The following is a 15,739-nucleotide window of genomic DNA, read 5'->3' as shown; positions in this document are numbered from 1 at the left end:
AGATAGACGACCTCAACAGAGTCACAAAATTGACAGATTTGTACATTCTGGCAAAAAAGAGTAAAAATTAAAAAGTAGTAACGTCCCGTTTTCTCCCGTAAAGGTGCGACCACACCGCTGCTCAAAAAACGGTGACGGTACGGAATCGCAGTGACGCATCGTATCCGTACCGTTTTTACCGCATGCTCCTCACACCGCTGCTCAAAATACGCAGACGGTACGGAAACGCAGTGACTTTCGTATGGGGAACGTCATGCGTTTCCGTACCGTCGTCGTTTTTTGAGCAGCGGTGTGAGGAGCATGCGGTAAATACGGTACGGATACGATGCGTCACTGCGATTCCGTACCGTCACCGTTTTTTAAGCAGCGGTGTGGTCGCACCTTTAGTTGACTTGAAAGAGACGACACTATAGTGTGGCCGGTTGTGCCAATGTTGTACTACGTACCTGACGATAAAATGATTTGTGTGTACAAAAATCCAAAGAAATCTTTGCTACTGTAAAAAGCTAGGCGTTTTAATATTAATAATACCTATTTATAATGCAGTCATACCATTCGTATCTCCACGATATATCTCCGCCGGTGTGTGAGGGACGGTAGTAATGTCACAATGTCAACAGAATGACTTGATGAATAAAATAAATATCGGTATGATTGTTATTTCACCTAATTCGTATTAAATATAACCAATACGTACTACTATTATATACCTACCTAAGTATAAACTTCCATCTAAATTTCCTCTGTTCATAGGTGAAGGGAAAACCGCCCGAAAAGCCGTTAAGTAGGTACAGTCACCCAATTTGAATCCTAGGCCACTGTAGAACCTTTGCACAGTAAACGTCAATGTGAGTTCTTATGGCAAATAGAACATGGTTTAAATAAGACAGGGTTCTATGGTGGCTTAGGATTCAAATTGGTTGACCGTACTTAGTTTTTGAATTTATCGCGAACATAAAAACAGACGCGCAGACAAACGCGGCGAGGGACTTAATTTTATAAGGTTTAAGGGTGCCTTTCCACCAGAGATGTGCTATGCAACTATGCTGTGAAGATGTGAAAGCTACGCTACGAAACTGTGTGATCGTTTCGAACAATACTAATTTTATTCGCAGCTGTGCAAGGAAGATGCGCAGCTCGAGCTATGCGATAATTTTGTTTCCACGTTGGCATGTGTTGGCGTGCGATAAATGCGAGCCTACTGACAGTGTATGTGTCCGTGTGCTATGAATCCGTGATATGGATGACTCGCGACCATCCATAGCACGGATTCATAGCATGCATCCGTAGCATGCACCCGTATTAGCACGCGTCCATAGCACGTATCCAGGGCATGCAACATCAGATATCGGATCGGATAATGTGAAAACACACTTAGGACAGGACAGGAGGATAATAACACGCCTGATTCTCAACTACGGATACAAAGCTTGGACTCTGGACATTTAAAGAGGAAAATATGTTGCTAGTTACGAAGAGAGAAGACCGGATGGAAGCTGGTCAATCGTTAGGAACAGAGAAATGGAAGACCTTGTGGCTGAACCTAACATAGGGGAGACTAAAGCTCACACACTCCGCTGGTCAGACCATCTAGAGAGGATGGACGAGGATTGAAGTGTGAAAAGACCATACCTGGGTAACCAAGCAAGAAGATGGCCTGCTGGATGCCCCAGGTATTGAAGGAGCGACGAGAACATGTGCGAACTCTGAGAGAAGAAGAAAGAAGTAGCGAAGGACGCAGGACCGAGAAAAGTGGCGCTGTCTTATGTTGGAGCCATTGGGAGCCAAGTCTCATTTTGGGGCACTGAGCCAACGGAGCGAGTAAGTAAGTAGTATTGACATTACGATGTATGTACTTACAGTCATCTGCAATAACATGGCACAAAAAGAATGCCGGAAAAATATCTGACACAACACAGTCTTATTTCTAGAGCCATAAGACTGAGCCAAATAATATGCAGCCATCTTTTTGTGCGTAGTTATTACCGGTGACTGTACCTGAATTAAAACATGTACGGACTAGGCTCTAGAAAGCTCTTTACATTTGCTACCCACTCAAGCACTCACCCTACTAGGCTAAGAACGTTTTGAGGCATTCAATCAGCACGTTCAAAGGCAGCTTCCTCATTCAATGCTTGCATTTTCATTAATAATCTTCTAAACCTCAATATCAACCCTGTAATGCCCTTGCAAAACAACTCTTTATGCAAGAAAGTTAGGCTTAGTTTAGAACTAAGGGAAGCTTCGCGAAAGGTGTTTGCGAAAGTTAGGATGAGTTTTTCCCATTCGGGATTCACGCATGCGCTGAATGTGAGACGCCATTCTCACTTTCACTGCACCACAACGTGTGATGTTTTGACGTATGAAAGTCCGGCTGGCCTGATCGTAATGTGTTCTTGACACGAAACGTTAGTTCGGGAATGAGGCCCGGTGTGAACTAAGCCTTATGATAGTGAAGTGTTATAGATTAATTGAGTTTGGTGAGTGATTTGAGGTGTTTTTTGGTTATGTTGGTGTTAGAGGCCGTTGCCTTTACAAGTAAACAAGTGCATCTTGTGATTATCTCAGTAACTAAGTATATCTACCAAGTTCTGTCTGTATATACCTAAGTTTTATAGTTTGTAGGTAGGTCTTTAGTGCATTCTAGAGCCGAAATACCAAATGGCATTTCAAGTCATCAATACAAAATATAATAATTAACAATGATACATTTTCTTAACAGGAAACGGTATGTTTTGAAACACATGAAAATTCATAATTAGCATATAGGTTTGTGTAATAAATTAAGTTTCATCAATGCAATTATTTAGCCGGTAAAATAAAAACATATATTCGCAACCGCCAGCCAAACCTACCGCGCAAATGCACGTGTACTAAAACCTTTTACAGGCAAAAACGTCCTAAACTTCTATGGGATTCGTATAAACTTACTACGTTTTGGTTCTGAGTCGTTAATGGTTTATCGTAAAGTGGGGTAGGAACCTGCCGGTTGCCATGGCGACGCCAGAGGGTTGAAGGTCCGGAGGGCTTTGCTCCCCTCAGCTGATTGGCTATCTCGCTGCTGCTTACCTAAATATAATGATATTTTAATGCAATTAAAGGACAGGAGACCGGGAAGTTCATTGATTGCCGTCATGTGATGCATGGACCAGTACCTATAGATATATTTAAAAGGTAGAGTGGGCATCGTACAGTCGACCAATTTGATTCGTAGAGGAATATGGAGCTATACTGAAGGACCTATAGTGAAGGAATTATATTTATTGAGTTCATTTAGGTAGGTATAATTTATATAGGATTTATACATATCATACTAAGAAGCGTAGGTACCTCAATTTCTTAGCGCCACCTATTAAATACTATCATAACTACACTGATGATGACCACAAATTTACTTTTTTTTTTTTCAAAATGTGTATTGACGTGATATCATGATTTTAAAATAAAGAAATATGTCATTTGTTCTACATAAAAACACGTAAAAATTTTCGGGGAAAATATGATTTTGGCCACTGCGGCCAGGCTGCGAACAGCGCCATCTAGTTTTAAGCCTAAAAGGCCCATACATTTAAGGGTACGCTTTTTTGTATGGGCTTTATCAGTTCAGTATTAAATCGTTCTTGCCACAAATTAACTTTTTGACCGCCGCCACAGAATACATATTAGCCGTGGCCGCCGCCCTTAAATCTCAAGGAAGGTGGTTCTCAATTAGTCTGTATTTTTTTTTATGTTTGTTCCACGATACCTCCGCTGTTACTGGACCGATTTTGAAAATTTTTTTTTGGTTGAATGTATAAGTATGCATACAGATTGGTCCCGTTTTTATCAGAACCCAGTTCTGATGATGGGTTCCTGGAGAAATCGAGGGAACTCCTCAAATCTGAAAGGCATACATATGATGACTTTTGTGTTTTTAAAGGAACAGCATGCATTTACGTCCGGAACAGTGACATTTGGTGCAGTGGAACTGCTGATGAAGATCAGAACGGAACTCCTCAAATCTGAACGGCACACTTATAGTGACTTTGGTATTTTTATAAGAACAGCATGCACTTACGTCCAGAACAGTGACATTTGGTGCAGTGGAACTGCGGATGAAGATCAAAACGGAACTGCTTAAATCTAAACGGCACGCTTATAATGACTTTGGTATTTTTATAAGAACAGCTTGTATTTACGTTCAAAACAGTGACATTTGGTACAGTGACATTTGGTGCTGATGATGATCAGAACGGAACTCCTCAAATCTGATCGTCACACTTATAGTGACTTTGGTATTTTTATAAGTAGGGTGAGGTTGCCAACAATGAGCCACCAAAAATTTAAATCTTAATAAGTCAGTCATAATAGGTCCAAATTCAATTTTTTTTATTCAGTGCATTTGTTATTTATCTAGCTCTAAATTTTCATCATTATTTTTTAATAAAACTGAATAGAAGTCGAGATATTTTAGTTTTTTTAAAAGATGAACAATGGCTCATTGTGTACAATCTCTGGTACAGACTGAACCGGTACTATGTATTCAATGAACCGGCCTAGTACACAATGAACCTACCATTATATAATTGCATAGTTTTTGATAAATAATTGCAAAATATACAAACTGATTTAGGTAAATATGGGGCAATTTAATAAATACAACATTTACAATGTCAAAAATGCTTATTTATTTAAACTAAGAGTAGTTTACTAATGTAATCGTCACAATATTCTTCGTTATATGAAAAATAAAGTCTTGCACTTCAAAAAACTTAAATAATATATGTATTATCATATATTTTTGTACTATATAGTAACGTTATATTAGATACATTTATATTAACTCTTAAACATGGCAAAAGTTGTACAAAATAGACCTTCCAAAGGCTAACTAGAGAATTACCTAGAGAACCTCCTGGTTCATTGAGTACTCTAGCCTTGTGGTTCAATGTGTGCTAGATATACATTTTCACTTTTTAAATTCGGTAAAAAATAAACGGCACAAGAAAGCCGCATCAGTGAATGTCAAAAAGATAGAGAAATAGTCACTCCCCACAACTGATTAATTAGATAAATCAAACATAACTACATTCTGAGAAAATAAAAAAACTAAATACTTAATTTTTTTCTGTTTTTTTGTCCAAAATCACAAAATACTTCACTACACGTGCAATTTCAACGCGGACCGGCCGCCGACTGGGGAGCGAGCGGGGGAACCTTAGCGGCGCGTGCCTATGTTCGCAGTGCAGTTTGGCAACGTCGCATTTTCGAATAAAACCGTTGGTTCCTTGTGTACCACTGGTTCTCTGTTGCCCACCTTACCCTACAGCATGCATTTAAGTTCAGAACCGTGACATTTATTTGTTAGGGGATTTGTTCTCTTCGTTATGTTTGTTAAGCATATTGTTGAGTTTTCAAGTAAATTTTGTCAAGCTCGATTTCTTAAAATCAGATATCGGATTCATGAAGGAATTGAGGAAACTCCTCAAACCTTAACGGTATAGGTACGTAACGTATATTCATTTGTGTTTCCATCAAATAATCAAAGATTTACATTAAAAGCAGTTTAAAGAATACCTACACATTACATAATCCAACATTCGCAAGTACCTTTCACTAGAACCCCAAAGGCGACGGTTTATTTCTTAAAAATTATATAAATTAAAGTCCAATTTGTCAGCACCTACAATAAAAAAAAACAAACGGCCAGGCATATGTAGCTATGATTAAAATACCGATTCAAATTGTGTAAAAGTAATTTTTTCGTAATGTTAAAATTCGAAGAGGAAAACGGGAACTAATTTAGTTGCGGTAAACAAGCACTCGAGCAATATATCTACTTGTAGGAACTACAGTAGGTATCTACTGTCTTGCTCCGAGTAAAATAAAATCTGTGTTTTTCCGCACATGATCTTACATACGTTTATGTACACGACGTTCCCTTTCCTATTAAATGCGAAGTACAAATGATTTGTATATTTTTATAACATTATAAACACATAGGTAATTATAAAGCTTACACGCAGAGATCTGGCTTACTCATACGGGTCCTATAATAACCTACTTCACAGTAAAACGCAAGAGCCTAGTGATTCAAAAGGTCCTTTCAATAAAACAAACATTTGGCACCCCTCAAAGAAAAGTCAAGCACCCTACAATACAAGGCCCTGCCGAGTAATCATTAAAACCTAGCTTCTTCACGATTCATAGGGTCGTAAAAGTTAGCGTGGTTCGCATAATTTTTATTACTTATACGATCTCAAATTCTTAAAGTACCGTGTGATGTACCTATACGCTATTTTTGCAAAGAAATATAGCTCGCAGATTTTTCCCACTTTAGTGCGTTTTCACATTATCCGATCCGATATCGGATGAAGGACCGATATCCTATACATTACAGGCGCCACATCCGATATCGGATCGGATAATGTGAAAACGCACTTAGGGTTTAAGTAATTAGGTATGCCAGAGATTTGTCGAACTCGAGGCAACTCGAGAGTTTTGACTTCATTCGAGATGAGAAAAACAATGTCAGGAACTCGGGGTCCGAACATGAATTGCTAACGTACATTAAGTAGATATACTACATATATATGTTATGGACCAAGTGATTAATAAGGGCATTATGTATAATGCCCGGGCATTATGAATAATGCCTAGCTGTTTTGGGCAGAGTGATAAATCACTTGGTCCATAACATATATACCCTGTATACCTAAACAGTTACTATGGCAAATCTATTTTAGGTAAGACTAATTTAGGACTCGTAGTTTTTCCAACCCCTTATTTGATGAATTGCGAATATGTAGGTTTAGTTTAGTAAGTATGTAGATAACTATGTAGGTAAGTAGGTACTTAACCTTACCTATAACTACATATGTTTTGTATACGAACCTTTTACTCCGATTATTCTTCTAAATAACTAACATGTGGCTATTTGTACCGTATACTCACTTTAACGATGTAGCTACTACATTATGCCTAACAATCCTTACCGCAGAATAATTGAAGCCCCTGTAACTCAAGTGGCCGCAACGAATGACCAACTTACCCTTATTTATTGCGTAGGTACTATACCGTACCTTACTTTACAAATTCTGCTTATAATTTATTAAATTCTTACTTATTTGGGGGTTCCACGGGGTCCTAGCCGTCAAAGTAACATTAACAATATAACCCTTGCTCGATGCTACTCTTTTGTACAGCAGTTTTATTCCTGAAACGTTCAGAATAAAGCAGGAGGACTGCGTATAATATGCTGATGATGATCAGGACGGAACTCCTCAATGACGCATAGCTCATGTTAGGAGATTTATTCTCTTCGTTATGTTTGTTAAGCATGTTGAGTTTTCATGTCACATTTTGGTCAGGCTCGAGTTCTCGTGATGGGATCCATGAGGAATCATGGGAAGTCCTCAAATCTGAATGGCACGCTAATAGTTACTTTTGTATTTTTATGAGAAAATCAAGGATTTACATCACAAATAGTAACATTTGATGAAGTGGAACCTGTATGAGCTGTATTTCTGTCGTTGTGCCTTAGTTTTCAACAAACGATTGATGCTCCAAAATCTTCAGGCCGTTATCAAAACTTTCTCTTGTAATTCTTCGTAAGTCTGTTATATTTTAGAGTATATCACAATCAAGTGTCCAAAAACGAATTATTGTTTTGTTTTGTTTCAGGTGTGCCACATTTCTACCATAGATTTTTAGAGAAATAATGTGCCTTAAAATCTTCCTCCAATAGCAACTTACTTTAGTATCAGATCTTTTATACCTAACCATTAATTTAACACCAGGCAGAAATCTAAGTCAGTAACAGTACCATCCAGTTTTTCGTGGTCCCGGGTAACTTCTGTCCATAAAAACGAAATTTAATAAATTTATGTACATAATACTATCGAAAATTTATAACTAAATTAAGAGTGTGAATAAAAGTCCAACACTGCCTTATCAAGTATGTAAAACGGCAAGTTTATGAGAGCGCTTTAACATATTTTTAGTAATTTTACTCGCGTGCCAAAATTGTTGCCAAATTGTTAAACGCTGATACCGCGTGGACTGGACATCCCATGCCGCGTGCTGGATTTACGCTACGAAAAAATATTATAAATAAGTGCGCTTTTAATTAAATACCATTAAGTCAAGAGACTCGCAATACGATTCAAAACAGTTCTAGAACAAAAGAACCATAGTGCAGTGTGAATGTGGGGATGTCAGTGTGGGTGGGAAGCGGCCGCGCGGGCGGCGGTCTCGCGCTGCCCGTCACCACAGCCCCGCTGCTCTCCACCAACACTTCCATGGAGTCGGGCATCGAGGCTGGAGTCCTGCCTACCGTCACCGGGTCATTGGCCTCAGCACGGGACTCACTGGGCTCACTGTCAAGAGCCGCCGAGCCGCTCTATGACACGGATCACACGGATCTTGGCTCGGAGTTGGACGAGGCCGAGATCCGAAGGGAGTTGATGCATGATGTAAGTATACCACTCTTACCGTCCGTCACCACAGCCCCGCTGTTCTCCACCAACACTTCCATGGAGTCGGGCATTGAGGCTGGAGTCCTGCCCACGGTCACCGGGTCATTGGCCTCGGCACGGGACTCGCTGGGCTCACTGTCAAGAGCCGCCGAGCCGCTCTATGACACGGATCACACGGATCTTGGCTCGGAGTTGGACGAGGCCGAGATCCGAAGGAGTTGATGCATGATGTGAGTATACCACTCATACCGTCCGTCACAGTTATCCTCAATACGTCCATGCTCCACTGCTCTCCATCAATACGTCAATGGAGACGTCCATGGATCGATGATACCTGCCCACGGTCACCTGCTTGCTGACTTCGGTGCGGGATTCACTGGGCTCATTGTCAAGAGCCGCTCTATGAGACCCCTACATAAAATTTTGTACACAAAAGTGCTAGCGAATACTTATAATGCCTACATTGGTGACTGTAATATATCCATAGTTGACGCTTCATATGCAACTGACTGCAACTTTAATATAGTTGCTCTGACAAAGTTACTCATGTTTCTGTTTTGTTTTCAGAAATGGCGGTTACTCTTTGATAGGGTAAGTACAGTTCAATTAAAGTTTTTAAATTAAAATAGAACTGTATGGTGCTCCTTCTGCGTAACTTTAACAACCATAATTCATAGAAGCTTAAAACAAGCTATAACTTAATAGGTAGGCACGGACTACGGAGTGTATGCTCTTTTCCCTAAATTCACATTAAACGAGCTGTTATAATAGGTGATCCACAGATAAAGAAGAAACAATTTATATTCATGCCCGCACGTGAAATAAAAAAAAATATTCGCAGTCCTTCCAATGGCATATCCTAAGACTAAATAAGGTTGGTCTCTGACTTAACAAGGGTGCTACGAATTTAAAGATCAAGATACACACTGTGACCCCATACGATAGACGAGCAAAGAATACTTTATGAGTAGCTACTTCGCTAGATGCGATGTTTCGCTGACAGGCCGGCACTTCATCATCGCGATATCTTTATCTTATTTTATTTCGCTACCTTTTTACCCCATAGTTTGAAAAAATGTACGGTTAGGTTCGAGCAAGTGGGTCGGATATTTATCAGAGAAAACGGGAATGTTACACTAACAGCTCTTAAAGCCGTTTTTGTTCTTAGAAAACGGATGAGAAAGGGTGGAAAAATTTGATGAAAATTTAGCGTTGAACTGTAGAGTTTGAGATTTAAATTTACAATATCCATGGAGGAAAATGAAGACCACATTTGTATGAAAAACCGGTTTTAGGGCGGTCATCCCCTTTCGTCTCTGTACACTAAGCTTTTAAATAAAATGGTTTAAAATAAATATTACTTATAGTAAATAAACACAATCTTCTGGAATCTCATTTATATGAACGAATATACCAAATATATACTACCTAAAGTTACTTTTAAACGCTTTATCAAAAGTTAAAGGCTTAAAGCTTAGAGATATAACGTTGTTACGTCGATTAGATAACAACACCTGTTTTAGTCAGTTCAGGTATAAAACACCTAACTTGTAAAACATATCAATTAAAGATAAAATCAATGAAATTTAATTCTTCACAGCTCCCGGTCGCAATAAAAATTTAACTAACACGTAATAATTCATAAAAACTGTCGTTTATGATATAGAAACAAATTTCGGGGAATGTCCTTATGGTTGATTAAAATGTATGGAAGCGAGGTAAACGTGATAAAGGTTAACGCACACTTATCAAGTCTGCTTCTCAACGGCAATTCTTACTTTATAGGTATGCATTTGACAGCATAATAACTACATGCAAAAACCCCTGTTCGACTGGCAGTTTCAGTAAATACATAATTAGGTAGTAGGTAGGACCCACAGAATTATATTAAGATCATGTACAAATTGCACCACGAGCTTACAACCAAGTTAGCTCCAAATAGAGGGTGATACTTAACAGATATCGCATGTACATTTACAAAAGCATCGGCGACAGTCATCGTTTGCCACCAGTAGGGAGTAGACGAATCGACCGCAGGGCTAGCACATGATTGTCGCGAGAGTATGTCGTCGCGAGATAGTTTTTTGTTTTTTATTGGGGACACCTTACACAGATCAACTTAGTCCCAAACTAAGCAAAGCTTGTAATATGGGTGCTAAGCGACGATATACATACTTAAATAGATAAATACATACGTATATACATAGAAAACATCCATGACTCAGGAACAAATATCTGTGCTCATCACACAAATAAATGCCCTTACCGGGATTCGAACCCAGGACCGCGGCTTAGCAGGCAGGGTCACTACCAACTGAGCCAGACCGGTCGTCAAAAGATGACGCGTCGTTGTCTAATTGTAATAATGATAATAAGCACGGGTAGTCTGTCTCGAGGCGACATACTCTTGCGACAATCATGTGTTAGCCCTACGGTCGATTCGTCTACTCGACTAATATAACGCGCGCGACAAGGCAAGTTGTGCTAGAGGGGCTGGTGTCATAAAAACGCTCGTTTTTGCCCGGTGTTTCCCTTGCGTTCTTCAAGAAGCAGGTAAGTATTTAGGGTCCTCAAAGGTCGGCAACGTATAAGTGGCTCCCCTGATGTTGCTTATGTCCATGGGCGGCGATGATTGCTTCCCATCCGACTGCGTATATCATAAAACAAATAGATAAATCCAATTGAGTAATTAAAGTTTTACGAATAGAGGGTATTTCACATGTGTACGACATCCTTTACAGACACAAAGGGCGGTAGCGCCGCACATCAAAAGCCGTGCGGTCACGTAGGGCACATTCAGATATTACGGGTGAAGATAGGGCGCCTACGTTTCGTCTTTTTAAAATGATGCTGTCACAATCATGTGCGAAGTTATGGGGGTTAGGGGAAGAAGCGTGCTTTGAGTGAATGATTTGGATATTCATAAAGGGCTGTTGCAAGACAAATTGGCTTGTTTTTTGATGTGATAAATAAGGCTACTAAAGTTGGAACAAGCTAAGATTTCATGGCAAGTGTAGGTATGACGAATATGTTTTAAAGATATGTATGAATTTTTACTGCGAAATAAATTAAGTAGACGGGTTAGGTAATTTAGGTATAAGATGCCAATATTTTTAGGATAAATAGCTTATTCTTCTTCTTCTTTTGGTGCCATGTCCATCTAATGGGCGTCGGCGGTCAGCATGGCATGAAGCTTTCTGGTCTTTGCCAACATCTTGAGGGTAGCTGCGTCTTTCGTATGTGTTGTTATCTATCCATTTATATCTAGGTCATTCTAGAACTACCTCTCCCTCTTCTTCCCTTGAATTTTCCTTCCAATTTGAATTGTTTGTAATAAGTCGTATTTCTTATTTCTGTATATGTGACCCAGATAGGCTTTTCGTCTCTTAATGGCTGGAAGAGCAAAATTGAAACAACCGTCATCAAATATTTTTCCTATTGCAGTTTGACCCTGAAGGCTTCGGCGAGATCCCCTGGCCCGACTTCTTGATGACACTACAGAACCCAGACTTCAAGGCGCAAGTTCCACCCCACAAACAAGAGGTAAAAAATAATTAGCCAACCAATATTACCTACCTATTGATTTAACGTTACCCTTGAGACGCTGTTGTTCAAAAAAATTAAATAAATAAATATTATAGGACATTCTTACACAGATTGACTGAATCCCACGGTAAGCTCAAGAAGGCTTGTGCTGCGGGTACTCAGACAACGATATATATAATATACAAATACTTATATGCATACCCTCTTATTCATAAACGTACACTAATTTTATCAAGCCGATAAAGTTCGTTTGTCCCTTTCCATCCCTTTCCGACGTATTGGTGTGATAGAAAGGGACAAACGAACTTTATCGGCTTGATAACTTTAGTGTACGTTTATGAATAAGGGGGATAGAAAACATCCATGACTCAGGAACAAATATCTGTGCTCATCACACAAATAAATGCCCTTAATGCCGGGATTCGAACCCGGGACCGCGATGTAGCAGGCAGGGTCACTACCAACTAGGCCAGACCGATCGTTAAATCTCTTGAACTAATAGCCAAAATTCTGTTAATTAAAGTAGGATGAGGCGTTGGAGAGGTTAATGTGTGACTAAGCAATTGTAAAGAGTCTCTACGTGTTAGCTTCGGCTCCGCGGACGCCCCCCAAAGCCCCGGAATACCCAATGGTTTGCGTGATGGGAAATACATACATATCAATAATAATAACAATCCACACGCCCATTATCTTAGCATCTTTGCAAGCATATAGTCCAGGGTGTTTAAGATTTGAAAAACATATACCTACTCGTAATATTTTTCTTTTCAGATCCTTTTGGACAAAGCGCAGAGTGCAACTAGTGATTCAATTACGTTTCAGGAGTTCGTCAATGTGGTAAGTACCTAGTGTAGTACTATAATTTATTTTTAACAAACGAGAAATATCTCGAACAGCGTTTACAAATAGATACTTTTTTTTTTATACTACGTCGGTGGCAAACAAGTATACGGTCCGCCTGATGGAAAGCGGTGGCCTGATATAATATGTAATCCTGTAGTGTAGGTACAGTCAAGTGTAAAAATATCGGTGTACACATTTTGTTTTAAAATATATTTCATAGCATCATCCGGTGTCATAAGAGTGTAATACTAATACCATATTTATGAGACGATTTTTTCGATACATATTTTTGCACTTGATTGTACCTCCCTACTCATATATAATTTGTTATTAAAATTTTGTTTGGTATTAGGTATAACTTCCAACTACTTTGGCTACAACCATTTCGTCAAATATTTAAAAAAACCGGCCAAGAGCGTGTCGGGCCACGCTCAGTGTAGGGTTCCGTAGTTTTCCGTATTTTTCTCAAAAACTACTGAACCTATCAAGTTCAAAATAATTTTCCTAGAAAGTCTTTATAAAGTTCTACATTTGTGATTTTTTTCATATTTTTTAAACATATGGTTCAAAAGTTAGAGGGGGGGGACGCACTTTTTTTCCTTTAGGAGCGATTATTTCCGAAAATATTAATAATATCAAAAAACGATTTTAGAAAACCCTTATTCATTTTTAAATACCTATCCAACAATATATCACACGTTGGGGTTAGAATGAAAAAAAAAATCAGCCCCCACTTTACATGTAGGGAGGGTACCTAATAAAACATTTTTTTCCATTTTTTATTTTTGCACTTTGTTGGCGTGATTGATATACATATTGGTACCAAATTTCAGCTTTCTAGTGCTAACGGTTACTGAGATTATCCGCGGACGGACGGACGGACGGACGGACGGACGGACGGACGGACGGACAGACAGACATGGCGAAACTATAAGGGTTCCTAGTTGACTACGGAACCCTAAAAACACGCAATTGACGACCGGTCTGCCGCAGTCGGTAGTGACCCTGCCTGCTGCGCCGCGGTCCCGGGTTCGAATCCCGGTAAGGGCATTTATTAGTGTGATGAGCACAGATATTTGTTCCTGAGTCATGGATGTTTTCTATGTATATAAGTATTTATATATTATATATATCGTTGTCTGAGTACCCACAGCACAAGCCTTCTTGAGCTTACCGTGGGTCTCAGTCAATCTGTGTAAGAATGTCCTATAATATTTATTTATTTATTTTATTTAATTCTAAATATAGCAACAACGCCTGCATATTCAGCAAATTCAATAAATCACCTACAAATATGACTCAAAACGCAAGAACTGCAGAATAAAATAAATACAACGTCCAATATACATTATAGGACAAATAATAAGCCGAGATTGTGATCCTATAAATAAAGATAGGCATTTATTATGGAATCACGGCGTATTTATATGTGTGGCGCGTCGCGCGGGCGTCCTTTGCCTCGCAGTGGGTTAGGTTATGTCCCACTGGGCCCACCATACAAGACAACTAAATTAAGATGCGACGCCGATTACGCCCGGTCGCGCGCGTCCGAACGCACCTCGAGTCCCTAAAAACATTTCAACACGAATTATGTCCATTAAACCTCTTCTTAAGACGTGACTCCGGCCTTGCTGAAGTGACAATCGTTGACGCTACCTGGCGATCGAAACTTAGTCTGACTCTGTCGCTCCGGTTGAGAAGAGCGATAGGGAGAGCTACGGTAGCGTTAGCGATTGTGACGTTGGCTAGCTACCAAGGAAACCCAAACGCAAACGAAAAAGTTTCCACCAAAGTTTCGACTCGGACCCGAGACCCTGTCCTTATCTGTTTCTTATTGTCGCCTCTCGAAAGACGATAAGGCTCGCACGATTTATTAGGTGGGCATTTTATTTTTGTACCGTAAAATATATATTATCTTAAATGCGTATTAACACTGAGCACCATCGTTTATTATTAATGATGAGGTCTATTTCGTTTTTGGGTTTGATAAAGACCCGAAATTAAGCTAAAGTACACACTGATTTGAGATAAGCTGAGTTAAATTTTAATTATAATGGTTTCTCTTGAGTATTCTGATTAAATGAGAACGAATCCTGCAAGCTACATTGTATTCGAATTCAATTTTCCACTTTAAGTAACTAACTATCCCTATCTTGCTTAGTCTGCGTTGATTTTCCTTGTTCCCTGTATGGCTTCGTTTTGCGGCAATAGGTAGGTAAATGACTTTTAGTTTTATATTTTTGTTTAAAAATATTACTGTATTTAATTTCGCTTTTGTTTGGTACGTATATGTATAATACTATTCGCCAAGCATATTACAAATAGACTTCTAACCCGGGAGGGGTCCCTAGGAGCGTAATTCTGTTGTTCTTTATCTTAAATGGTCATCTAAAAATATCTAAACTAAGTAAACACACAAAAACATTGATTTCTCATATACTTTTCATAAAATATCAACAACAGAGTAAATAAACATAATCATAATCAGAATTTATGAGCTGTTTAAAATAATTAGACGATCATTAACCCTCATATATTAGTTTAATGCACGGACATGTCACATGCGGGCAGACCCCTCATTAATAATTCCACAGATATTTTTATAACATTTGCATAAAAGAATCTTAAGAAGCACTTTTCTGTGCGCCCAATGTGGATCATGAGTTATGGCGGTCCTTTGCTTTTTATTAATTAAGTTATTAAGTGCCTGCTTAAAGCGTCAAGTTACATTTTGTCCTGCTGTTTTTAAATGTTTGTTTTAATTTGTATGGAGTTATTAATTTTTTGTTCTGACTGTCTTTATTGAAGAGGTGTATTTATGAGTTAAACACTAATTAACGGGGAAAGATATGGTTTATGTTTTCGTTTTGTTGATATAAATATGAAGTCAGAGT

The 15,739-nt window shown here is 38.9% G+C and overlaps 1 protein-coding gene across 2 annotated transcripts in view; it reads left to right on the top strand.

The window, feature by feature from the left end:
• Positions 1–2,463: 2,463 nt before the first annotated feature.
• The window catches only part of LOC125233227 (rhomboid-related protein 3), a 188,030-nt gene continuing 174,754 nt past the window's right edge, over positions 2,464–15,739 (top strand). Inside the window, exons 1-5 of one of the 2 annotated variants that reach the window (XM_048139143.1) lie at positions 2,464–2,480; positions 7,663–8,453; positions 9,024–9,047; positions 11,901–11,999; positions 12,774–12,839. In XM_048139143.1, coding sequence (XP_047995100.1) covers positions 8,193–8,453; positions 9,024–9,047; positions 11,901–11,999; positions 12,774–12,839 — 450 coding nt within the window. In that variant the 5' untranslated portion in view covers positions 2,464–2,480; positions 7,663–8,192. Of the gene's footprint in view, positions 2,481–7,662; positions 8,454–8,601; positions 8,687–9,023; positions 9,048–11,900; positions 12,000–12,773; positions 12,840–15,739 lie in introns of those variants that run through there. The other variant, XM_048139144.1, reaches the window with a different exon arrangement.

This window comes from Leguminivora glycinivorella, chromosome 14 (genome assembly GCF_023078275.1).
Source record: "Leguminivora glycinivorella isolate SPB_JAAS2020 chromosome 14, LegGlyc_1.1, whole genome shotgun sequence".
NCBI classification, from domain to species: domain Eukaryota; kingdom Metazoa; phylum Arthropoda; class Insecta; order Lepidoptera; family Tortricidae; genus Leguminivora; species Leguminivora glycinivorella.
This window is presented reverse-complemented; position numbering and strand designations above follow the sequence as displayed.